Source organism: Juglans regia, chromosome 13, assembly GCF_001411555.2.
Source record: "Juglans regia cultivar Chandler chromosome 13, Walnut 2.0, whole genome shotgun sequence".
Taxonomy (NCBI): domain Eukaryota; kingdom Viridiplantae; phylum Streptophyta; class Magnoliopsida; order Fagales; family Juglandaceae; genus Juglans; species Juglans regia.
In genome coordinates this window covers 3,182,758-3,208,149 of record NC_049913.1, presented here as the reverse complement: position 1 = coordinate 3,208,149, position 25,392 = coordinate 3,182,758, and the positions used below count along the sequence as shown (strand labels likewise).

Genomic DNA, 25,392 nt, shown 5'->3' with positions numbered 1-25,392 from the left:
CGGCAAGTCGGCAACGGTGCAGTTCGCGGATGAGATACGGGAATTTCATTGCACGGACGGTTAAGATCTTGTAGAATTAATTTTCACCAGGAAAAAGAATTGAAGAAAATAAAAAATTAAAAGAGAAAAGAAAAGAAAAAGAGCAGACCCACTTTCCTTCGACCTTCATTCGGCTGAACGAAGAAGTTCCATATGGCTCGGCCAGCAGTGCACACCCATTAGAATTGACTTCCGAATCTTCCATCCCGAGCAAACTTCATATTACCACCGGCACCGTGTCGTCCATTTTACTTCCTCACGTCATTTGAAACGCTGACCTGAAAGAAGCCTCTCACAAATTTTTAGCATTTCCATCCGACTCCATGCTTTGTTACTCTGGTCTCTGATTCATCAACTCTTACTCATGGCGGAGCGTGGATTGTACGGCCTTGCTCCTCGACTTGGTCAGATTCCTAACACAAACTCTCTCTCAGTTCTCTTTATTTATTTTTTAATTAATTTTATTATTTCGGTAGTTTCTCGTGTAGAATTTCGGGGAATTTTAGTCGATGCCTTTTTAGATTTCTAGGGTTTTATGTGTTATTTTCCAGTGTAAATAATTAATTATTTTATTTTGGCTGGAGCCACTGGTGGTTTGTTACGGTCTGTTTGAATACTTGGAAAAAGCCTGAAAAAACGACGGAATTATAATGATAATTTTATTTATAATTTGATGTTTCGACTTTCGAGTCTTAAACACTCCTTTTCTTGGTTCAGCTAAGCTGGTTGGTACCGGGAGAATAGTGTCTTCGGATTAGTTCGTCGAAGCTGGTTACTAATTTATTATAAAGTTATTTTGTCTGTGTTTTATGTTTCCGCGGCCACAGAAATGTTCCAAACTCTTATTTGTAAAACAAAAGCTAGTGGAAGAGTTAAAAGTATGGAGGTGTACTGATGTATTTTCACTAAACGTCTTATTGGTATGAATTGACCGTTCGGTACTTATTTATACCATAAAGTCACTCTTAACGTTTCTTAACCTATTTGTATGCGTGAGCTAGAGAGCTTTCTTGCTCTCTGTTGCCCGCTCTTTGATGTACTTGGACTTAGATACACGCACATATACTTCCAAAAGGTTCTCATATAATTGACCTCTCTGTCAATAGATGACTATCCTTCGCATTTTCCTTTCATTACCAATTTACAATGTCCCATGGTTTGTATCTCTCAACTTTAGCTCCAGAGTACATTTTTACTGATTTGACAGTCTGATTTTTTGTGTGCAGATATTCAACAAATACTAGCAGAAGCCCAGCATCGGTGGTTGCGGCCTGCTGAAATTTGTGAAATTCTTCATAATTATAAGAAGTTTCAGATTGCACCAGAGCCTCCGAACAGGCCCCCAAGTATGATTCTAGCAGATATTACCAAAACGAAAAATAATTAAACCTAGTCATCAGATATTTACCAAAATACTACCGAACACCACACATTCATACATTACAATTGCTTTTGGTGTCAAACCCAGTCCTCAGATACAATATTTTGCCCTATATATGCTCAAAAATGGAAAATATTAGAGAAATTATAAAAAAGAGGGGAGAGTAAGGTTTCTAAAATACTTGGACCCCAAACTTGGTAAATCCATTAGAAAGATGCTTAGCAAATTCTTTACACACGTAAAATGGGGGGACATTTGGGATGCTGCTTCCCTCCCCCACCATATCAAGGAATTACAAGTGATTTTTTTTTGTTTGAAAAAAGTGCTTCTAGGATTATTTAAATCCAATCCATGAAAGTGTTGCATCGATTATTTTACTGATGAAAACTGTGCTTCTTGGATTAATTTGAAGTTTCTCAGTTTCTGTGCTGTAACTTTTTTGACATTCGAAATATATATTTTTTTGGTTTTACCAAATGTCTTTCTTGCCATTAAAATTTGTTTTTAATGTTATTAGTCTTATACTGTCCCTGAAATCAGAATATATATTGTCTGAAAATTCTCCAATCATGGGATGATTTGTTGTTCAGTTTTTTGGTTGGTATGCAACAATGTTGTCTCCTATTAAAAGAAGATCGTATCATCTTTTTGCTTCCATCTTAATTGGATAACTTGACACATATTCCACCATGCCAGGTGGTTCTCTTTTTCTCTTTGATAGGAAGGTGTTGAGATACTTTAGAAAGGATGGACATAATTGGAGGAAGAAAAAAGATGGAAAGACTGTGAAGGAGGCTCATGAGAAGCTGAAGGTAAGTTTGCAAAACAGTCATTGTGGGTAGAGGGAGTTACTCATATCTCTTTTTCCGAGATTTGTTTGATGAAAATAATAGTTCTTCATGAATTATATTAAATTTTCCCAAGCGTCTGATAGGTAACATTCTTCAAGCACTTTTAGGTTGGTAGTGTTGATGTGCTACACTGCTATTACGCTCATGGGGAAGAGAACGAAAAGTTTCAAAGGCGCAGCTATTGGTTGCTTGAACAGTAAGTATGAACCAACTTATTTCACCTTAAAAAAAAACGATTCCTTTTAGAGTCATATACTTTTCACTTTTGAAAATACATATTTTCTCGTCATCAAGGCAAAACTTGCTAGTAATGTATTTTCTTCAGCTGTGAGGATGTTTTGCCCTTTTAGAGCCTTTGCCTGGATAAGAGTGCTCCTTCTCCTTGGTACTTTTTTCTTATTCACCAAGGGTGGGAGATTAGTTGGAGGGCCTCATCAACATGTGCATATTAGAGCTATGGTAGTATCCATGTTCCATTTTATTTTATGGACTGCTCTTGTATGCTCCCTGCATATTTGGGTTGTGCCTTTGCGCTTATTGATAAATATTTCTTACTTACAAAAAAAAAAACTTTCTGGACTGATGGCCCTTACAGTAGGCTTTCCTAAAGGCTGCCTATGAAGTGTTGAAGGTGGGTGGTTTGAGGGTGAAGTTAGGTGTTCTTACTCATTCTACGTTGTGATATTTACTTTATGATAATGACATGGTTGTTTGTGAGATTGTTGCAAGGCCTGAATTAGCATGTGCTTAAGGATTGAATGACAAGGGTTGAGTTTTATCTTGTAATGCATGAGGAACTTGTGTTTCTGCATTTATTTATTTACTGCTGCTTCTTACATTTTCTTATTTCAACATAATTTCTTCTTTCTTTCCTTTTCACCTTTGTCTCCCAGTTCCTCCTTTCAACATAGTTTTAATTAATGTGGAATTATTAGATGTGTGAAATTTGTATACTGGATAAACATTATGTTTTATGGAATGATTAAAATTCTACAATTTTGGGTTTGTTTTTCTTTTTGGTTCTCTTGAGCTTGCTGATTTCTTTTTTGATACGTAATAATATTATTGATAGAACTAGGCAAATGCCCAAGTACACAGGATCTTGAGCTTGTTGATTCTTGCAGGGATTTGATGCACATCGTTTTTGTCCACTACCTGGAAGTTAAGGTAATTCTTTTCACTATTGTTGCCATCCTTCCATTTTTTTTCTGTTGCTGCTGGGGATGGGGCTCAATTTGTGCTCTCACGATTTGAGTGCAGATCTGTGGATACATTTTGCTGGAATGCAGACCTGTGGATACACTCTGCTCTACTTGGGTTGTTTCCAGTCAAAATAAGTCAAAAACCTGTTTGGTGGGGTTTCAAGTCCAAGCACTCATCATTAGAAAGCCACATAGGCTAAATCAATTCAGTGATCTCATTAGAATTTAATGGCCTAAATTAAATGTACATGATTTTCTTGTTTCTTTTATAGCAAACTAGATAGGTTTTTATCACTTGTATACTACCTTGTGTACTTGGGCTTTGCCTATCCCTATTAATACTACCGTTTACTTATAAAAAAAAAAATTCAGTGATCTCATTAGCTGCTAAATCTTACCATTTTATGCCACATACATTAAGTGTGTGCCACTCATGCACATATTTGTGGACATTATTTCATATTAACATATTACAAATATTAAAAACATTGCCTGGTCAAAAAACAAATATTAAAATAGGGACCATTGCCTGGTGCAACGGTAAAGTCTTAGGCCCCGTTTGGATTCGGAAAGTGTTTCATTTCATCTAATCTCATTATTACAACTTTCCCAAATTCTCACACAAAATATAATAAACAATTCAATTTTTTCAAATCCCAAAACAATAATAATATTTAAAAATTATATTCTAACAATATTTTTTTCAACTTTCATCTTTCATCTAAAACCATCTCATGCATCTCTGAATTTAAACCAGCCCTTAGGCTACCAATCACAAGTGGGTAAATTCAAGTATTGAGAGTAGGCCTTCCACGTAGGGGGGAAAAAAAGAAAACAAATATTCTTGAGGATAGGATTATATCCTAGTCACCCCTCCCAAGAGTCGCACATAGGTGCGACCAGGACTGGATATTGACCCTTTTATATTACACTTGTATATGTTTTAGCTATTTTTAACACTGCTTTAGAGGTTCTGCTTTTGAGACAATTTAAGAATCAACACTCCATGGCAAGTATATATAGGTATATGCAAAAATGAAAATACAAAGTTTAATAAACAGGCAAGTGTTTTTCTGTAGCTAGCTTTGAGCATGTAACTTTTCAAAAAACTTTTCATTTGTAAGATGGCCCATATCCTAGCTCTTCATACTATGACAGTAGGATTCCAGTAGGTCTAGTTTTTTTGTTCCTTGGCAAGGTATTACATTTTGAAGTTTTGTGGAAACAGTATCAGTATCATGTATATATTTTTGCTAAGGAATCTGTGCATTCTTGTCGTTTGGATTACTTTTCCCATCAGGGTAATAGGACAAATATTGGAGGCATTAGAGAAAGTGATGAGGTTGCATCAGATTTCCAAAAGGGCAGCCCTTTGAGTTCTGACTTTCACACAAACCATAAAGGCGCACCTAGTGGAAATACTGATTCACCAAGCCCAAGCAGTTCTCTAACATCACTATGTGAAGATGCTGATTCTGGTATTTTTTGCCTCTGATCTTGGTTCTAGAGATTGTCTTTTGCTCACCCTTTTGACTGAACCATGGCATACTGAAAATCTACATACTTTATACCATGCATGTCAATGCCTGTTATAATTTTTGTGAGATTTAATGCAGAGGATAGTTACCAAGCTAGTTCGAGATCTTGCTCATTTCTTGAGTCACCGATGCAGAATGGTCCTCTAATGGATAGGATGGATGCTGGTGCCTTGAGTTCTTATTTTTTGTATCCCCCTGCAGGTAAATGTGTTGTTTGTGTGTCTTTCTTTCTTTACATGTTCATATCCATTCATACAATTTACTCATTCCACGAGCTTTTAAATGAAGTTAACCTGATTGTATACTCGAAACTCTCACCAGATAGTCGTGGTCTGTCATCAATTCCTGGTGGAAATTATATTTCTCAAGGTCAGAAAGGTGGACCTAGTGATAGTGATAATGTTACTTGTGTGACTGGTTCTCAAGAGGCAATTGATTTGGCATCCTGGAAAGAAGTCTTGGAACATTCTACAAGAGGATTCCATTCTTCTGTATCTTCTTATGAATCATTGACTGCCGTCCAATCTGCCTCAACTGGAATTGTTCTTGGCGAAGAAGATTTGACTCGAGGTCAATATTTAACAGGTGGGAGTGTTCTGAAGGAAGAGGTTCAAAATCTTGAGCCAATGCACTCAAATTGGCAGGTAATATGACTATCCTAATCCCTTACCCCTTTGTTCACACCCATGTTGATCTACTGCTGCTTTACATGTCCTTGGAGGTGTTGGCTGCTGAACCGAACTTTCCAACGGGTTCATGGTTTAGACGGAGGGACTGTTGATTCAGTCATTGAATGATAACTAAGGCCAAAAGCAGCTCTTTTAAGATCGCCCGTACTTGGTTTTAGTGACCACTAATGCAAACCTGTTAGATATTTTGTCCTAGTATTTAAAGCATTAGTTTGCTCACTATCTTAGTCATTGTTTTGTTTGATTTTCTTTTGTTTTTTTGTTTTTTTTTTCTACGGGGAGGATGAGGGAACTTTTTTTGCTTTCATTTTAATTCTGCATGCATGACATATGTAGTAAATCTGTTGTTCCTCTGTTTTAATGCTTCTTAAGTTCATTTCTTTATTCTCATGTTCTGATCTTAGATTCTTTTATGCAGACTTCTTTTGGCGATAATTCAGTACAGTTGCCCACATGGACTATGGACCAGTCATCAAATCTGGACTTGGCATATGATCTCGGAATGACAATATTTGAGCCTAAAATTCATGATATGGATGTCAGAAATGCTCCGGAGCTGTTTACTAATCCAATTCTGCAAAGTGAACAGAATAAACTGTTTACAAATTATGAACCTCAGTTTTCAATAAAATCAAATTCCAAAACTGATATGCCCATTGAAGGAAATAGTAACTATGCTTTGACTCTAAAGAAATCATTATTAGATGGAGAAGAGAGCTTGAAGAAAGTTGACAGCTTTTCTCGATGGGCTACAAAAGAACTTGGAGATGTTGATGATTTGCATTTGCAGAGCTCGCCTGGTATTTCATGGAGCACTGACGAATGTGGAAATGTACTGGATGATTCCTCATTGAGTCCCTCTATTTCTCAAGACCAGCTTTTTAGTATTTTAGATTTTTCACCGAAATGGGCTTACACAGACTCAGAAACTGAGGTAATGAATATATATTAAGATATTATCCCTGCAAATTAAAGAGAAAAAGAAGAAGAAGAAGAAGAAAGGCCATCAACCCAAATTCTAAAATACTGTTTTTGCACTGTGATCTTACCTGCCTTACTGTTTGTGTGTGTATTTGTGTGTAGATTCTATATATTTATGTACTGTCCTCCTTTCTGACTAAGTGGTAAATACCTTTCTAGTTTTAACAAAAGAAAAGAAAGAAAATGTAAACAATCTGCTAGATAAGGCTGAATCGTACAGGGGCAGTCTGTAACTTCATATAGCTCATATATTTTTATGTTCTTATTGTTTTGCTAATCTGTGCATTCTTTTTATGCTTCTGCTTTTTCCCGCTCAAGTAAATTGCTTTTGTAATTTTCCAATTAGTTCTACCGCTTTTCTTCCTGACTTTTTCACAAGTCAAGTTTATTGTGAAGTGTTACTTTTTTCCAAGTTCTGAACTTGTGTATTTTACCATCTTTATTGAATTATGCCAGTGTACTGTTAAAGAAAAATACTGATCTACTTCTTATTTCTTCTCAATTTGTGTATCAAAACAGGTTCTGATAATTGGAACATTCTTTAAGAGTCTACCTGAGGTTACAAAATGTGATTGGTCGTGCATGTTTGGCGAACTGGAGGTTGCTGCAGAAGTTTTAGCCAATGGGGTTCTTTGCTGCCGAGCTCCACCTCACGCTGTTGGACAAGTCCCTTTTTATGTAACTTGTTCCAACAGGTTAGCTTGTAGTGAAGTGCGAGAATTTGACTATCGAGTGGGATCTGTTAAAGGTATAGACATTGCTGTTATCTACAGCGGTGCTGCAAATGAAATGCGTCTTCATTTGCAACTTGAGAGGTTACTGTCTCTGTCTGTCACTCCTCCAAGTCACTTAGAAAGTGTTACTGTGAAACGAGAGTTAATCAGTAAGATTATTTCATTAAAGGAGGAAGAGGAATATTACCAGATGGTAGAGCCAGTCTTGCAGAAGGATTTATCCCAGCATGAAATGAAGGAGCATCTCCTTAAAATGTTGGTGAAAGAGAAGTTGTACTCATGGCTCCTTCGTAAAGTATCTGAAGCTGGTAAAGGGCCAAGTATATTGGATGATGACGGGCAAGGTGTGATACATTTAGCAGCTGCCCTTGGTTATGATTGGGCCATAAAACCAATTTTGACAGCAGAAGTCAGTATCAATTTCCGGGACGTAAATGGATGGACAGCTCTTCATTGGGCTGCATTTTGTGGCAGGCAAGATCCTCGGAACTTGATATCTTATTTTTATATTCTTCTAAATTTTACTGAGCCTAGGTTATATTCTTTATTACTAAATTCAACCTAGGGATTTTGAGTTAGAGCCTAGCCTTCCCCACCCTGAGCCAATTTAGACTCAGGAAATGCAATTCCACAGTTTTTTCCCATATATAGTCTGCATTACAGATGGAGAGGCCATCTAAGAGCTTGTAGCTTGTGCAAGATGTCTATTAAAGATTCTCCCTCTCTTGCCCCTTTGTCTATACATATGGTTAGGAAAGCCTTATTTACTTTGGTTGAATTGCAATTTGTATCAGCTACTGTGAAATCTGTATCATGTACAAAGCAACTAATATTTCACTTATTTTTTCCATACTTGTGTCCTTGTTAAATTCAGAGAGCAGACAGTAGCATTCCTTGTCTCTCTGGGTGCAGTTCCTGGAGCATTGACAGATCCATCACCCGAATTCCCATTGGGTAGAACACCTGCAGACCTGGCATCTGGAAAAGGACACAAAGGAATCTCTGGTTTTCTTGCCGAGTCTTCCTTGACAAGCTACCTCAAGTCCCTAACGGTGAATGATAAAAAAGAAGATGGAACAGTAGAAGTTTCTGGAATGAAAGCTGTGCAAACAGTTTCAGAACGGACAGCAACGCCTGTGAATTATAGCGACGCGGCAGATGCACTGTCACTGAAGGATTCACTTAATGCCATCTGCAATGCCACACAAGCTGCTGATCGCATACATCAAATGTTCAGGATGCATTCATTTGAGAGAAGAAAGATAACGGAGTATGATGATGATGATGGTAGACTATCAGATGGGCGTGCCCTTTCAATTGTATCTGCCAAGTCACGCAAGCCTAAACAAAGTGATGGGCTAGCCCATGATGCTGCCACACAAATACAGAAGAAGTTCCGTGGCTGGAAGAAAAGAAAAGAATTCTTAATAACCCGTCAAAGAATTGTCAAAATTCAGGTTTTCTCTCTCCTTTTCCCTTGTTACCTTCTCGAGGATCTTAAAAATTTTATTGTTCTCTCTCCCCCCTCCCCCCTTCCCAAACACAAAATGAAGATGATACTTGTCAGAGTAAGCAGATGAATTTTTATTATGAACAACCTGCAAGACATCCTTTGGGAAATAGATTTAATTAATTAAGAAAAGAGGAGTGCTAAATCTACAAGGAATTACACAAAAGTAATTTTACAAACTGACGTGGCTTCATCTGATCTGTTAGATCTCTTTTACAGTAAAAATAACTTTACAATCTGATGAATCACATCAAGCCACATCAGTTTGTGTGATTGCTTTTGTGTAATCCATTTGTGGCTAAAGTATTTCCCTCTATATTTTAGAACATGTTTTAGGATTTGGGTTATGTTCCATCTTTGGCTGAGTTGACTATTTGTTTCCCATCGGGCCATAATGACTTCTGCTTTTTCACCAATGATTTATGAAATCATATATTTTATTAATTGTTCTTTAGTACAAACTTATAAGCTGTCAATTATGAAAATGGCACTGATTGTTAATTTTATGGTGCAAAGGCCCATGTAAGGGGACACCAGGTGAGAAAAAAATATAGAACGATCATCTGGTCTGTAGGTATTTTGGAGAAGGTTATATTGCGCTGGAGACGTAAAAAGATCGGTTTGCGGGGCTTCCGACAAGATGCACATAAGGACACCAATCCACAAAGTGCACCCTCAAAAGAGGATGATTACGATTTTCTCAAGGAAGGAAGGAAACAGACAGAAGAAAGGTTGCAAAAAGCTCTATCTAGGGTGAAGTCTATGGTACAGTATCCAGAGGCACGGGCTCAATACCGTAGGCTGCTAACAGTTGTTGAAGGGTTCCGAGAGACTAAGGTATATATATACATGTTTTAGAAGTTTCTTTATTTGTTTATTTAAGAATGCAAAATCTTAAAATGTGTAATCATCTAAGAAAAATGTCATTTTCTTAAATGATTATCCATATATGGTGTCCCCGCTCATTTTTGTCATACTTTGTGTTTGAAAGGTCTTGTCTTAGTTTGGCATGGATCTATTCATGCCTCCCAAACGATCTCCTTTTCTACTCCCTATCACACGGTCATAAATTCTGACTGATACTTTCCACTATAACTTTTGGGCAGGCGTGCAATATGGTTTTGAGTAGTTCTGAAGAAACAGTTGATGGGGATGAGGATGTGATTAAAATTGGTACGCTGTTGGATGATGAGATGCTGTTGGATGATGACACTTTTATGTCTATAGCATTTGAATAAACCTTCAATCTTCTCCGATTTGTCCAGTCTGTCTTCAAGATCTCTGGCTATATTGCTGCATCATGAAGATCACCATCCTGTAAATATGATGTCTGATATGTCATGTCATCCATGATTTTCTAGCAGGTTTACAGCTACATTCAAGTTTTCTGCACAGCTGCTTATATGATTGTAATTTGTTTTCTCAGGCTTCACTAGGGACTTGGTTTAGTAAAATACCTTGTTGTATGTTTGTAGAAGACAGTATTGGCTTACAGCTGGATTGTATTAACAAGCACATTTCTAATATGACCCGTATGGTTTTTTTCCTTCTGAAGAGAATGGTGGTCTTTATCAGTTATTAGGTGGTTATATAGCACAGAATTTTTGGATTTATTTTTAAAATCCGGAGAGACAGGCTTCGTTTGTTTTCACAACACATTTCATCTCATCTAATCATTATAGTTTTATCAATTTTTCACATAAAATAAAATAAAAAATTTAATTTTTTGAAATTCTAAAATAATGATAATAATAAAAAAAATATTCTAAAAATATTTTATTCAATTTTTAATTTTTATCTCAACTTATCGCATCGGATCGCATCTCATTTGCAAAAACAAACTAGGCCTAAAATTATTACATAAATGTTCATCCAGAATCCTAAAGAAGTAGTATGAAATATAATCTTACAAGTTCGAGTAGATGTCAATTTGGTTCTTGAAGTCGAAACCCACAAAGATTGATTATCTAGAGCCTTCGGCAGGTTTGGGGGGTGGGATGAGACACAAAATTCTCATCTCATCCCATCTCATCTCATCATTACACATTTTTTAAATTCTCATACAAAATATAATAAACAATTCAACTTTTTCAAATTCCAATTCAACTTTTTCAAATCTCAATACAATAATAATACTAAAACATAATATTTTAAACACTAAAACAAAATATAAAATTCTCATTTCACCTCCCAAACCTACCCGAACTGCTCCTAAACCCAGAACCTTAAAGCCATATAGAAACTGGACTCTTTTATCAAGCCTTGAGAACCATTTGAAATTCCAATCTTTAATAAAACCAATGACGTGGATAGTCTCTAATCTTTTGGGCAGTGTCAGGACAAACCTTCAATCCCAAGGCAAATAAATATTTTCAGAGTGGATGCAAGTTTTGGTGCAAATTTTGAGTACGATTACAAAGGTAACAACATAAACAAAGATGTAATTCTTAACACAGCCATTTTCCCCTGATGGTTCATGGAAGAAGCATTATTAATCTGACTTCTAGAAGACTTGAAAGGTGTACTCATATTATCACACCATTACTCATAAAGATGATTTTCATTCTAATAAGAAATTAGAAGGAATTTACAGGGGAGAGAGAGAGAGAGAGAGAGAGAGAGAGAGAGTAGCTCAAAGTGGATCACAGAACCTTCCAAAGAATTAAAGCTCAGTATTACCATATTAAAATTAAATAGATAGCTTCAACTGATGGGCTGATAATGATCCGAGACACGCTTGGGGGGCAACTTTCGTAGGATGAAGAGCACCAAAGCAGATGGAACAATCTCTACCAACTGTACCCAAAAACAAAAGGCATAGACGGTGAAAACTAATTACAGTAAAATAAGAAAGACACAATTAGCTCTACCAATTGTCAATGCCAGTCCAGTACATAATGAATATTTTACTATACTACTCTCCTGTATGATGAGAAAAGTTGAAGTTCCGGTGGAAGCAACATCCACCATTGTTGCAGGGGAGGAAGACAACAGGAAAGCCGGTAGCAATAGCATTTGAAGTCATTCTTTTCTTTTTCATGAAGATGAAGGGAGAGGATATTCATGTCCCCCAAATGTAGCCTTTGGATGAGAATTGCATTTTGTGGTTCCCGGAAATGGAAAGTATTATGCGGCTCGAGTATTTTTTTTACTTAATGCAAGTAATCATAACTCATAAGCATACAACCCAATTATAAAACTCCAGCCAAAAGAAACCTAATGTGGAGGCTGACACAAGAATTATGGAAACAATCTACTGGTGCAATATGGCCACACGAGGAATATGCAGCATTCCTAGAGATGAAAGAAAATTCCCCTAAACTATTCTGTGAATACAAACATTAGATTACGTTTCTGAAACTTGCCATGTAATATATTAGGTTCAAGATGGGGTGATCCAGGACATCAATATCTGCATCCTTGTAAACTGTGGCAAGAGCAAGCTACAACAGAAACCAAAACAGATGTCCTTGTCATGAATTCAAAACTTTTGGGTTTTTTGCATAAATCTCAGCATCAAAAGGAACTCACCACAAAACATCTTATCAAGAAGCAAGCACAACAAATTCCTGTGACACAGCCAACCTGCCAGTGAAAACAGGTTAGGCACCAAATGCTTTTAGCAATGCAAGGTCAGTTTGCCTGCTTCTTTCTCATTATGGTCCACATACTCCTAGACATTTTCGTGGTTCCTTTTCATTCATCATTTTTTTTTTCTGTGTTTGGAATGTGTCAATGATCATGCTTCTCTACCATACAAGTATAAAAAGTATCAGACTTCTTTCCAACTTGTAGGGACTAATACATTGGTAAAGTAAAAGCAGCTAGCTAGGAAAAATAATTCTCTGAAACTCCAGCTAAAGAGAATATCCATCAGAAATAATTGAGGGAAAATAACACCAACTTCCTTTTTATTAGTAAAACAGCCCTACTTTTTGACAAATTTTCATAGTGTACTTCAAGTTGAATGCCAGTAACCAGGATATAGTTTCTCTCGTCCATTTAAACCAATTAAACAACTCGAACAGGCACCTTATTGACAAACCTCGTATAGCTTTTTCTGACGACCTCTTGACTCGATGGGGAAGCGTCTCAGCATGAAAAATAACCTAGAAGGCATAAACATTTTGAATGAGTGCACGTTTTATGGCATGGAACAAGGGTACTGCGTTCGTGCTTTGATCAAGCAGTTACCTCCCACCATATATCAGGAATCCCAGAGCAACAGAGAATGACATGACTGAAAAAAAAGATTGAAACTATTATTTTTACATAGAAGAGGCTTTCACATATAACTCTGCCCAGCTTTACGACTGATTTGGTCAAAGAAGACAACTTGAGACAAAAATTATTGTTAATGAATTTGCATGAGAATGCAGTTGAAGGGGAGGGATCAGCGATTTAAAGTTTGATGGCTTCCAACACCAAGTTTTTAGGATGGTGTATGAAAATGATGTGATTCTTAATAAGGCATTCATGAAGTTGATGGGACAAATTATTCACCCCAAGCAACGGAGCCTGTCACCATCTCTCGGAATTTCTTTGTACAACTGATTTTTTTATATAAATTGTACAAAATTTTCACATTATGGATGATTTGGACTTTTCACATGCATTTCCATCCGATTTAATGGCTGGTTTGGACGGGACAAATCAAAACTAAGACTTCAAATTTGGGGGTGAACCATGACGACTTAAATTAGGTGGTATGTTTTGAATGAGATGATAGTTTTTCAATGGAGATGGCACCGGGCGTGGGACACCCTGGCCGATTGAAGAAGAAGAAAAAAGAAGGCATGGAGTTCTGTCACTTGTTCACTAATGCCCCTTCCAATACTAGCTTCCAGCCCTCCAAAAAAAAAAAAAAAAATTCCAGACTCACCTCTGTTTGTGGAGGTAAAGTGCATTTACTTATAAGAACTAAATACATATAAATGGCATAGGAAAATTTGGTCTTAACAATATTAACCTGAAAAGAAGAGTTTAGCGGCTTTCACTGAAACAGGACTTCGGCTTAATCTTATGAATATCCAGATGAACACCTATCGTTGTAAAAGAACAATTGAGAAACAGACACACCAAATATAATTAGCATAGTTGAATCTTTGTCATTTCTTCAGGGCCTCGTTACAAGAAGTAGATTTTTCTCCCTTACCTGTGTAAAATACATAAATCCATTTGATGCAAAATAAGTAGGCCTAAGCTTATCAATTGGTAGGCTTCTTGCCTGTTAACAACGACCAAACATATCCATGTGTATATATATCAAGTATAGCTTGGTTGCTACTAATTGACTCAAATCATGATTTATGGCAAGAAAGTATGCACACCTGGTGATATATCTCGGCCCAGAACAAAACAAGTAATGTGTAAGTCGAAAAGAATAGAAGACCAGGAAGGTCCATAAGCACCATTTCAAGTACCTGTACCAGGATGATAGTTTAAGGCAGTGCAATCAAAATAGATGATGATACGGTCATAATACAGTGCTCCAGAAAAAAACTTGCAATAAAGAAGATGAATTTATAATAAAGCAGAATTTGCCTTTCTTTTTTTCTTTTTTTAATCCTTTTTCTTTTCATAAAGCACATACACAAACCATTACACCAGGAAGGCTTAAACAATAAAATTTCTACTAGCAAACCAAATAGTAAGTTTTCAGCTATGTCTTTCTTTCATGTATTTCTGTACTTCAACTCCTGTCCCATTTCCTACCTCATGTAATGGGGCCTAAATTTATTTGAATTTTCCATGGTTAAAGAGCCATATAAACAGCATAAATGTAAGTTAACTCTTAGAATTTGCCTGCAGTACCAAAGAGATATGTTCCTCACCAATTCCATTGATGCAAAAGCAAGATTTATTTTTCAGGTATGTTGAACAAGGTGCTATATTTAGTTCCTAAAAGTAGAAACAAATAGCACCAAATATTGGACTCCAGATTACCAGAATTCAGAATTAACACGTACCTGTGGCTTAATAAGGAACACACTTTGGTAGAGAGCAAAGAGTAGAGCCCTCACTGAAAATGAAATTTTAATTTTAGCAAGCTTATAAAAATAGATAATAGGAAAAACTAAGAAAAATGAAACATGACCCATACATCCATTCACAATAAAATTCATCAAGTGAAAAAGCTTTTGTGTTGTCCACCCATATTCTGGTACTCTTAACTGAATGCGCACTAATTGTACCTGGAAATTAAACGAGAATTCCACCATAAAACTAAGTTTAGTATACTCATTTGGTGAGTGTCATGAAGGGCAATGGATATGACAATAAACAACAAGAAACAGAACATTTTACTGAACAGATTGTGTGAAATTAGTAATGGTTTTATGCCTTTCTCCTATGTATGTGTAACAGTGTGCAATCCTTGATTTTTTTTTTTTATTATGAATAGGAGTATCCTTGACTTTAGAATATTATTGCTAACTCTAAGGAGTAACCGTTTTAAATTCCGTTTAACTTCATTCTCAAGGATTAAGATTCCCATTTTGACTTCGAAAATCCGTTGGGCTCCTTGCCACCCTTGTGCCATGCTCGTCCATAAAAATTCGAGGAATTTTACCCAATATTATTTCCAGAAATCCAACATTCAGAAGAAACAACACCAGTTTTGCCAATGATTCACGGAACACTGATGAAATAAAAAAAAAAAAAACAGATTTTGTTTTTCATAAAGGACTGGCTAGCAATGCCACAGTTTTGACATTATCAAATATTTGCACCTTGTCAATGATCCGTCCTATTACACAGCATTATCCTCAGATATAGAGACGTAATCAACATGAAGGCTCGAAATTTATAGAAACGAACATGTTTTCCGGCGATCATATGCATTGATATATATATATATATATATATATATATATATAACTCAAGAACTTTGAAAGAAAAAGCGAAAATGTGATTTTATCAGAGACCGAAAGTTTTTTTTAAAAAAAACGCACCAGTGCAACAAGGGAAACTGAGGCATAACACGCGCATAGCGTATAGTATATGCCTCTTTGCCATTGTTCTGACTCGTCGATTTCATCCCACCAACTGAGCACGCCAAGAGCTGCCTGAATCTCTCCCTCTCTAAGCACAAAACTCTTTGTTCTCTGCATCCACGCCATTAGAGCTGCAAAACAATAACATTAACGTGGAAGAAGGAGGAGGAGAACAATGGAGTTTTGCTCTGTTTAAAAAAAATAAAAAATAAAAATAAAGAGAATTGGACATGCACGTGTAGACTAGAGAGAGAATACACTTAGACGGAGGGTGAGCCACGTGGGAGAGAGTAACGGCCAGGGCGAGCTCGTGGTCGCGGAAGATATTCGTTGATTTCGCAACGGACATGCTTTACTTTTCTTTGTTTAGGAGGAGAGATTAGTTCCCTACGAAAATCATGTTTTTATTCTTTTGACTTGACTTTCCTTTCCCGAACGAAATTATTCTTTTTTATCATTTTTGTGTCATATCAAATAATTAAAATTTAAGATTTTATTATTTTTAATCATATTTTATTATCTGATAATATTTTAAATAATTGTTCAATTAAGTGGTACAAATATAAAACCTATTCAAAATGTATCAAATTAGCATATGTTAGAAATATTAGATCAGAATGCACATAGGAAGCTATATTAACTTATAGGAAATATTTCGGATCTAGTGCGGTTGTTTCACGGATTCTCCAGCGTCGTTATTCATCCACAATCTTCACATCGATAATCAGCATGCTACGTGGTAATACCAGAACAACACTCACGTTCCACAACCTAAATACTGTGACTAGAGAGAACTATTTGAGAGAAAGTTTGTTTGTCCAAGTGTTTTCTCTAAATAGGGGATAGACTATATAAATAGTTTCTCTAGTATAATCCCCTGGCTGGCCATCAAGTCTCATGAAGTGGCTTAACAATCAATTCATAAACTTCAAGAGGAGGTGAATGGGTGTCCATTATGAGCGTCCCTTTCTTACAACCTATATAATCGAGAATGATAAAATAAGTAACATTATTCAAAATTTATTCAAAATCGATATTTAAGTTAACATTAAGAGTCGACTTAGGTGGATTTTATTAAATATTTTCTTATTTATGATGAAAAATGAAACCGACTGACTCTATAAATTGCATTAATTTTAAAATTATTTAATAATAATAGTATTATTTAAAAATCTTTATACTACATATTATATATAATTTAATTTATAAAATTTAAAATTTAAATTAAATTATAACCGTGAATGATGTCCGATTTATTCCACTTTCAAATTCGTAAGCCGGGAGCATCCTTCTTACTTGCCGACTCCGTTTCATTCCAAGCTTAGCCCACTCCGCTGCTTTACTTCGGCCCAATGTTTTAGCCCATTTGATTTGGGCCAATTTGTCAATCCATCGAACCCATCTAAAAAGAAAATAATTTTTTCTACGTGCAAGTCGAACATAGATGATGATATAAAATAGTTTAATTCTTAAATTTATGATTCAAATTGTTTATTAATTAAATGACGTACTAATTTATTAGAATAACCTAAGAAGTTTTTTCCAGGGTTTGGCCTTCCAAGTTAAAAGCTCACATCATTTATCCATAAAAGTATAATAAACACATGACTCTACGAAATGATAAGAAGAAAGCGTGTTGAAATAAATGGTTGCTTGTCAAACTTACAAGACCTTTCAAACTAACTTAAAATTTGATAAGAAGTTTTAGAAATATGATTTAAATAAGATAAGTATTATAGTTATAAATAGATCTTATAAAAATAAATCTATAAACTAACGTAACTTCATATAATATATTATATTTATTTAATGATAAAAATAATTTTACAAATTAATTTATTATAACTAATCAAATAAATAGTGTTAAAAGAGTATGCAAAAGTGATTGTACATGTAATTTTTGTATTATATTTAACATTTATATAAACATAATAATGAAAGAGAGGTTGAAAATTTAACACCAACGATGACCAAACACGAATGATAGAAATAATAACTTGCACCTTTAAATCCACAATTTCTTATAAAATGTAGATAAAGATCCCAAATCTACCACCCATGTAACATTACTTCTACCTTTGACTGTGTGTTTGCTTGTAATATTGCCTTTGAATATGTTTGCTCAAGAGAGAGAGAGATGAAAAAAAATGGGAAGCGGGCGGATAGGATTATAAAGATGAATTCGAACATGGCCGAAAGAAAGGAAGTAGAAGTGATAGGGACGGGAATTGAACGGGTCTTTGTGGTGTTTCACGAAAAGGAAAGAAATTGAAGAAATAAAGATGAATTCTCATTTCATAGCTCATAAATCTGAAAAAAAATGACTGTTTTTTGAAGGATGGATAACTGATATTGAGATTTTGAGTCTTCGACGATAATCGATCAATCAGTCCCTCGCCTTCCAGGTTCGACAATGACGTTTCCTCCTATTCTGTACCAGCGTACACTGCCTTTCCCTTCTTCTGCACTTTTATTTTTTTTTTCCATTAAAAAAAGAGTGATGCAAGATGCCGTCTGATGAACAATAATTACAGTCATATTTTTCTTGCTCAAATTTTGTATATTTTAATGAAATACTTACCGACTCTGTCATTTTAATACCAGTTTAAGGTTAAACCTTAAAAAAAAAACAGAAGAAAGTCCTTAATTTGCACTTATTCTTCCCTCTCACAATCTTACCTATTTTTTCAGGAAAAAAATGGGGACCTTGACCTACTTTCCTGAGATTTTTTTCCCCTCTTCTCATGATATATTGAAGAAATTTTAAAAAAATATTTTCCTCTAAGACGTTTGGTGTAGGGGAGAACCTAAAACAAGAAAAAATAAAGAGACAAAAGATGGGTGAAGTCTCCGAGTTTGAATAAGCAAGCATTGGCTGACTTCCAAGGAGAGGTCCCCACACATACGGTGACCAAACCAAAGCAGCAAAAGACCCATTCACAAAGTACTAATGCATGTCTATGAAACCTCAACAACAGCTGTAATGATCAAAACAAACAAATAGTGCAATAAATCCAACAAACGCAAACGCGACTGCTAAAAGTCAATAAGGGCAAGCCCTGTCTTTCGGTAGCCATTTATTTGCTCATCTATACGATTGATTACTCCTTCAACGATTCTTTCCTTATCCTACATCCCCACATGATATATCTTTCTGTACCAATCTCCTGTTTCTCGGTGGTTTCGCGTTATTCTCTCTCTAGAAAATTACTTACCGATTGAGAATTCAAGTCCTGTGCAGTTTGTTTTCTCTCGTTCTGTTGGGAAATTGGGCATTTCTTGGATCGGTAAGGGAAATTCTATGATACCCAATTGCTGATTTGTATGTTGGTTTGTTTTTTTCGTTTCTCGGACTGTTATGAGGGGTTTTGGATGGTTGGGGTTGTTGTTTGGATCATCAAAATTCTTGATTTTGATGTTGCAGGTTGTGATCTTCTCGGAAAGTTGCGGTTTTTTCTGAGGTGGGGTTTTGGAAATTGGCATAAGAAATATATGTTGAGTTGAAGAGGAAGGAGGTGAGCTGGAGCTGAATTATATGGATAATTTCTGTTGCTTCAATTCGGTGTCTCAGGTATGGATATCTGCATCTTTTCAATTTCCTTTCCAAACATAATTTTTCTATTATATATAAATATGCTTATATTATAGATGTGATTGCTGTTTTGGGATTTAGACTTGGAAAAGGGATATGATCTATCTTTTCATTTAACGACTTTGTAAATTGTATTTGACTTAGTGATTGTAGGTGGACTATAAATTTAATGGAAAGTTTGGTTTTTTTAGTAACAGGGCAAGGAAAAGTTACACCTTTACATTCTCAGGGCGGGTTACAGTAGCGTGTTTTTTGGCAGTTTTTAATATTCACGAAATTTCAAAATTAAGAATTATAAAAGTTCTAGCAAAATATCTGTACTCCCTCCCAAGCTGTTTGTTTTTCAAGAAAATATGAGGGTAAGAGGAGAAAGATTCTTAAAGATTTATAATGTACTAATATTTTTTTTTTTTATCACGTTTCTTTGTGTTTACTTGTACTTTTGTTACCGACTAAGTGAATTTAAAATAATAATGCCAAAAACCTTTCTACCTTTCAGGTAAAAGGGACATAATTAGACAAGTGTTTGAAAACAATGTGACAAGCATGGTGTCAAACGCACTTTGCCTGTATCCTCTTTTATATATTCAGATACTAATTATGGAAGCTGTTTTTTGTGGAATTTATACCAAACACGTCCTTTGTTTTTCAAAAAAACAAATCTCATGCTATGGTTCATGTTTGGGGGCTTCTTGTTGAGATGAATGTCTGAGGGGTTTGCAGTGATGAGTTGTATATTTCTCATGTTTTGTGGAAAACCTTCTCTGATCTTGGAATTTTGGATTCTGATGGTGGTTGGATTAATGCCAGCAGTTTTTTTATGGCATCCGTGAACATACATGAAATTGTTCAATATTATGCATTTCCTTTTAAATAGTTGTAAGTAGTTTCCTCTCTTCATTCGGGAATGCCACTTGTCATAGAGTAAAGTGGGGAACTTCGCCTTATGCTTCCCATGCTATGTCTTCTCAGATGTGGCTCATTAGTGATGCTGCAAACAATGATACGGATCCATGAAAGGTGGGTAAAATCCTTTCATACACATACACACACATACAGCCACAATCTTGTTTTGAAGATCATTTTCGTGTTTTTTGTCAGTAGATTTTTTGCAGAATACTGATACTGATTTCCTAATTGATGCCCATGGCTTGACAAGTTTTATCATGCTGAAAATGTGGCAAATCCCTGCTAAAAATAAAATTTAATATGGATTATATGGTGTTGGGTTAATTTTCAGAGTACATTTTGTTGAATATTATTTTTACCTTCTGCTTAGATATATATGTTCTGCTTTTGAAATTTATATTTTGTCCCCTTCTGCTTTTCCCCGTATGAATTGTGCTAGAGTTATTTGATGCTGACATTTTCCTCATGTTTAGGTTGGAGGACGTTCTTCATGTAGCTCAGGCAAGGGCAGGAGCCATCAGAGCCCAGTCAAGTATGGCTTTAGGCTAGTTAAAGGGAAAGCAAATCATCCCATGGAGGATTACCATGTTTCAAAGTTTGTTCACTTTCAGGGACGTGAGCTTGGACTTTTTGCTATATATGATGGACATTTGGGAGATAGTGTACCATCATATCTACAAAAGCATCTGTTTCCTAATATCTTAAAGGATGTGAGTATTAGATTTAAAGTGAGGCATTATGTGTTTGTGTTTAAACAGGACAAAGAATGAGTTTGTGTGTTCATGGGAAATATATTTTTGGGATTATGGGCTCAAGGGAAAATGTTTTTTTAATGTTGCACTTAAAGGCACTTACTCCTTCTGTAAGAACAGGACATAGAAAGAGTTCGTGTGTTTAAACTAAGCAAATAGAAAAAAAAAGAGTAACATTAGAAATTGTTTTAAAAAGATCATTGTCACGGCAATCTTATAGTGCAAGATGGATTGGACTTCTAGTGAGATCTGGGTGCCCTTTTACATGCGCTGATCTGCGAAAGGTACTTAACATTATGTTGTATGATCTATTCCAGGAGGAGTTTTGGACAGATACCAACAGGTCCATTTCTAAAGCCTATGAGAGAACAGACCAGGCAATTCTCTCTCACAATCCTGACTTGGGGCGAGGTGGATCCACTGCAGTAACTGCAATTCTAATAGATGGTCAGAAGTTATGGATAGCAAATGTTGGAGATTCACGAGCAGTTCTTTCAAAGAGAGGGAAGGCAATACAGATGACTACCGATCACGAGCCCAACACTGAGCGGGGAAGCATTGAGAACAGAGGCGGCTTTGTCTCCAACATGCCAGGTTGTTTTACACATCCTTAGGCCTATGGTGTGAGGTTTATTTTGTTTTTTTTTTTTTTGGGGGGGGGTTGGGGTTGGGGTGTTCCATGCATGCATCTCTGTCCTATTTGATGTTCCAACTGTTTAAGTCTCCATTGATTGCATTTTCGAAGAGATTTTATGTGATGATTGTGACTTATGTATAATACTTGCTCGGCTCCTTTGTATGGCTGTGGGTTGTCTAGGGATAGTCCGTTATTATACTGTGGTGATACTTGGACTGTTGGTTCAATAATACATTATTTGCTGTTGATGTTTTAAGCTAATGTTACCATGGATGATACCTTGTTATGTCTGGGCAAAGTAACTTGATATGATTGCCTTACTGGAGTTTTTAGTATCAAATGCACATATTACTTTGCCAGTGTCACATACAATGCTAGCTCTGACCATAACATTGCGGAGACAAAAGCCACTCCTGTATGATTAAATCCCAATGAAATCTCTTGGTTCTTGAATGCAAATTGATCTAGAACAACATTTGGTTCTGTAACTGCATCTTGGTGCATTCTTCTTTCTTTCCTTGGTCTTTCTTTCTGTCACATTCCCATGTTCAGCTTATTTTTGCTATAACATCTCCATTTACCTACGTCCAGTTCATTGTTAACTTTTGTCCAGTTCAATTCAAGACAATCTTAACTTATCTCATGCAAATTTCCAATCCGTGTCATATTTATACTCATGTAAAATTTTGTTTTCCCTGTTATACCATATTGAGTATTGTTTCAAGTATTTTAGTACAAGTATGAAATAAATTTTAATACTGAAGAATTGTTATTAAAGAGCTATTATTTTCACGAGATCTTAACTCTCAATGCCATTAAGTTAATTTTTTGGTCTTATGAACTTAAACAACGCAAAGTTGTCCGCATTGTTTTCATAAACGTTAACAAGTGCAAAAACATATATGATCATGTTGTTCTCCAATTTCCTGTTTATAAATGAAACATTTATCTAGTGAAGAATGGGGGAGGGGAGAGGGGGGTTGTGGAGAAATACACTGATTCGACCACTCTCTCTAACTTGCCTACATATTACTTATCTCTTTTCTCTCTTGTCGCTGAGTGTAGTCAACAGATTGGAGAAGCCACACCAAGAGTTTCTTTGGGAGGTATAGGGTTTGGAGAAAATCTCTCAGTTATTGTTTATTATTGTTCTCATTTTCTGATTAGGTGTTTATCCTCTGTACTCTCGATATGTGCATCGATAACACTCTCTATTGTCAATAAAATCTTGACTTATCAAAAAAATTGATTGAGGATTTCTTGCTCACGTATATGGACATGATGCCTGAATATTAGAAAATGGATTACTTTCAATCACTTTGTTCAGGAATGGTTATGGCAGTATGTTCTGGAGGATGATCATATATGGAAAACCTCTTGTGGTAATTAAATAAGGGGAGGAATGTGCTGTTGGATATCAAATTACACATGAACTGGGGATGAATAAAAAATATTTGTCAGTTTTGGTAGGTTGAAGTGTGTGAGGGGGCATTCATTGTTGGATTGGCTGCAAATGAGATATGGTGTGGTGCGGGTTTCACAAATATATGCCATGTGCCTACCTACACATTTGAACCAGTGGAGTTGAATGCAATCAATGATCAGATAGAGAGATTAACACAATTTCTTGATGAAGCAAAATGCCTTTCAGAACAATTTTGCCTCGAGTGAGAAAGGCCAGTCAAATGACTGTAAAGAGGAGTAATTTTTTGATAAGCAAAATACAAGTAATTTGTCACGTGGGAATCTAGAATGGGAAGATGTGAATTGGATGATCTACTAAAGGCTGGGATGGTTAAACCCTGGAGGCAGAAAATTGAGTATGTTTTGATTGCATTAGGTCTCTTCCTCTTGTGTTATTTTTGCATCAAAAGGTTATGGTATATTAATAAGCCTGTGAGTTGGTGCTTGCACTGTGGGACTGCTGCTCTTCTTCTTTATTAGTTATTTTGTGTTCTACCACTTCTTATACTTCTATGCAGTTGCCTTGTTGAGTAAAGTCTATTTGTTTCCCCTGTGAATTCAATCTGAATGCGAAACGATTTCTGTGTTATCTACTTTGATCCTAGGTTTTATGGTCATAATAACCGATGCATGTGTTGCTTACTATATTAGGAGATGTTGCTCGAGTGAATGGCCAGCTAGCAGTTTCTCGAGCTTTTGGAGACAAGAACCTCAAATTACATTTGCGATCTGATCCAGATGTACAAAATGCTATTGTTGGCCCAGATACTGATCTTCTCATACTTGCGAGTGATGGTTTATGGAAGGTGATCCACCTATCTCCCTCGCTCTCAATCTCTATGATGTATCGCATTAATCTTAATCGATCGTTTTCAATCAATCCAGGTCGTGGCTAATCAAGAGGCAGTTGATATTGCAAAAAGGACAAAGGACCCGCAGAAGGCAGCCAAGCAACTAGTCGCTGAGGCATTGAAGAGAGAGAGCAAGGATGACATCTCCTGCATTGTAGTCCGTTTCAAGGGGTAAAACAGAATAAAAATACTCGCCAGATTCCATAATTTATATATATATTATATTAAGTGTTTCTAAGCATGGATGCAATACCAGAGGCTAAACACCAGCTCAGAAATCTCATGAAATCCCTGGCATAAGTTCGAAATTCTCTTCAAAATAGGTTTATCATCCCCCCCTTTTCCCCTCTCTGTGTAAATTTGTTGCGTTCAGGTGGTGTGATTTGATATTGCTTCATTTCTTTTGATGTGTAGAGTAATTAATACACTTATTTTTCCCTGTAAGTTGCGTTGTGATTTCAAAGCAGTGTGGTGTCTTGACTTCCATAAATTTATACTGAACGAAGTGCATGGTTTGTAAGCAATTGTTGCAATGGATAAAGAATGTATCAAAACCTTGAGGGTTTTTGTCAGCTTTCAATTTCATCAACTTCTGGATCATCATCTTATTCTTATTTTTATATAAAATTATTCTGTAGCCTGTTTGCCAAGTGCAGTCATTTTATATGGCCTGGCCTTGCAAAACAAATCAAATCCAGTCTTGGTTTCTTGGCGGTTCTTGCAATTTTGATGAACTCGATCGCCATTCTCAGCATATACAGTGATGAGAGATGTCTGGTTTCAAGTTTGAGATTTGCTAATTGTTCGATCATGAAAGTACGGTTCCGTTTGGATATAAAACTTATTTCATTCTATCTTATTATTACAATTTTATCAAATTTCGACATAAAATATAATAAATAATTCAAAATTTTTAAATCTCAAAATAATAATAATCATTTCATTTTTGTTATTTCACTATCCAAACGGATTCTACATCTCGAACAAACAAATTTCAAGTCAGTAATTATTGTCTACTTGACATTCCTAGCAAATAAAACTTATGGGTGTCAAATTCCACAATATACATGTGTAATAATGTTCATCACCCTTTTTAATTGTTGTTGTATTTTTTTTTTCAATATAATTATTCGATGTGTTGAGTGTTTAAATAATTCTTTTCACGTGATTTATAATTTATATAAAGGAAATTATTATTTTGAGGTCAAAATATTTTTGTTGAAATTAGAGAAGTATTACAATTATGAAAAGATTTTATTAAAATAAA

At 35.7% G+C, this 25,392-nt stretch overlaps 3 protein-coding genes across 6 annotated transcripts; 2 read left to right on the top strand and 1 right to left on the bottom strand.

Moving 5' to 3' along the window:
- Nucleotides 1–152: 152 nt before the first annotated feature.
- Nucleotides 153–10,479, top strand: LOC108990882 (calmodulin-binding transcription activator 2-like). Its single transcript, XM_018964994.2, has 13 exons — nucleotides 153–443; nucleotides 1,266–1,385; nucleotides 2,117–2,232; nucleotides 2,379–2,467; nucleotides 3,396–3,438; nucleotides 4,774–4,951; nucleotides 5,090–5,212; nucleotides 5,333–5,655; nucleotides 6,119–6,634; nucleotides 7,201–7,889; nucleotides 8,290–8,872; nucleotides 9,442–9,762; nucleotides 10,032–10,479. The coding sequence occupies exons 1-13, from the start codon at nucleotides 404–406 to the stop codon at nucleotides 10,161–10,163; spliced, it is 3,273 nt and encodes a 1,090-aa protein (XP_018820539.2). The 5' UTR covers nucleotides 153–403; the 3' UTR covers nucleotides 10,164–10,479.
- A 987-nt stretch (nucleotides 10,480–11,466) lies between these two features.
- On the bottom strand, nucleotides 11,467–16,249 carry LOC108990884 (tobamovirus multiplication protein 1-like). 2 transcript variants are annotated; one of them, XM_018964996.2, is made up of 12 exons: nucleotides 16,179–16,249; nucleotides 15,879–16,051; nucleotides 15,029–15,119; nucleotides 14,895–14,947; nucleotides 14,256–14,348; nucleotides 14,081–14,152; nucleotides 13,895–13,967; nucleotides 13,120–13,165; nucleotides 12,971–13,034; nucleotides 12,457–12,510; nucleotides 12,291–12,368; nucleotides 11,467–11,721 (listed from the first exon to the last, which is right to left on the bottom strand). In XM_018964996.2, exons 2-12 carry the CDS (start codon nucleotides 16,044–16,046, stop codon nucleotides 11,629–11,631), a joined length of 885 nt encoding a protein of 294 aa, XP_018820541.1. In that variant the 5' UTR covers nucleotides 16,047–16,051; nucleotides 16,179–16,249; the 3' UTR covers nucleotides 11,467–11,628. The 2 variants fall into 2 exon arrangements, with proteins under 2 accessions (XP_018820541.1, XP_035540664.1); XM_035684771.1 differs by lacking the exons at nucleotides 14,081–14,152; nucleotides 16,179–16,249 and having other exon boundaries at nucleotides 15,879–16,110.
- Nucleotides 16,250–18,871: 2,622 nt separating this feature from the next.
- LOC108990886 (probable protein phosphatase 2C 9) lies at nucleotides 18,872–24,714 on the top strand. 3 transcript variants are annotated; one of them, XM_035684279.1, is made up of 7 exons: nucleotides 18,905–19,207; nucleotides 19,345–19,491; nucleotides 20,485–20,532; nucleotides 20,895–21,131; nucleotides 21,491–21,767; nucleotides 23,926–24,080; nucleotides 24,160–24,714. In XM_035684279.1, the coding sequence occupies exons 4-7, from the start codon at nucleotides 20,994–20,996 to the stop codon at nucleotides 24,298–24,300; spliced, it is 711 nt and encodes a 236-aa protein (XP_035540172.1). In that variant the 5' UTR covers nucleotides 18,905–19,207; nucleotides 19,345–19,491; nucleotides 20,485–20,532; nucleotides 20,895–20,993; the 3' UTR covers nucleotides 24,301–24,714. The 3 variants fall into 3 exon arrangements, with proteins under 3 accessions (XP_018820545.1, XP_018820547.1, XP_035540172.1); XM_018965000.2 differs by lacking the exon at nucleotides 20,485–20,532 and having other exon boundaries at nucleotides 18,872–19,207; XM_018965002.2 differs by lacking the exons at nucleotides 20,485–20,532; nucleotides 23,926–24,080; nucleotides 24,160–24,714 and adding an exon at nucleotides 22,876–23,919 and having other exon boundaries at nucleotides 18,889–19,207.
- Nucleotides 24,715–25,392: the final 678 nt, after the last annotated feature.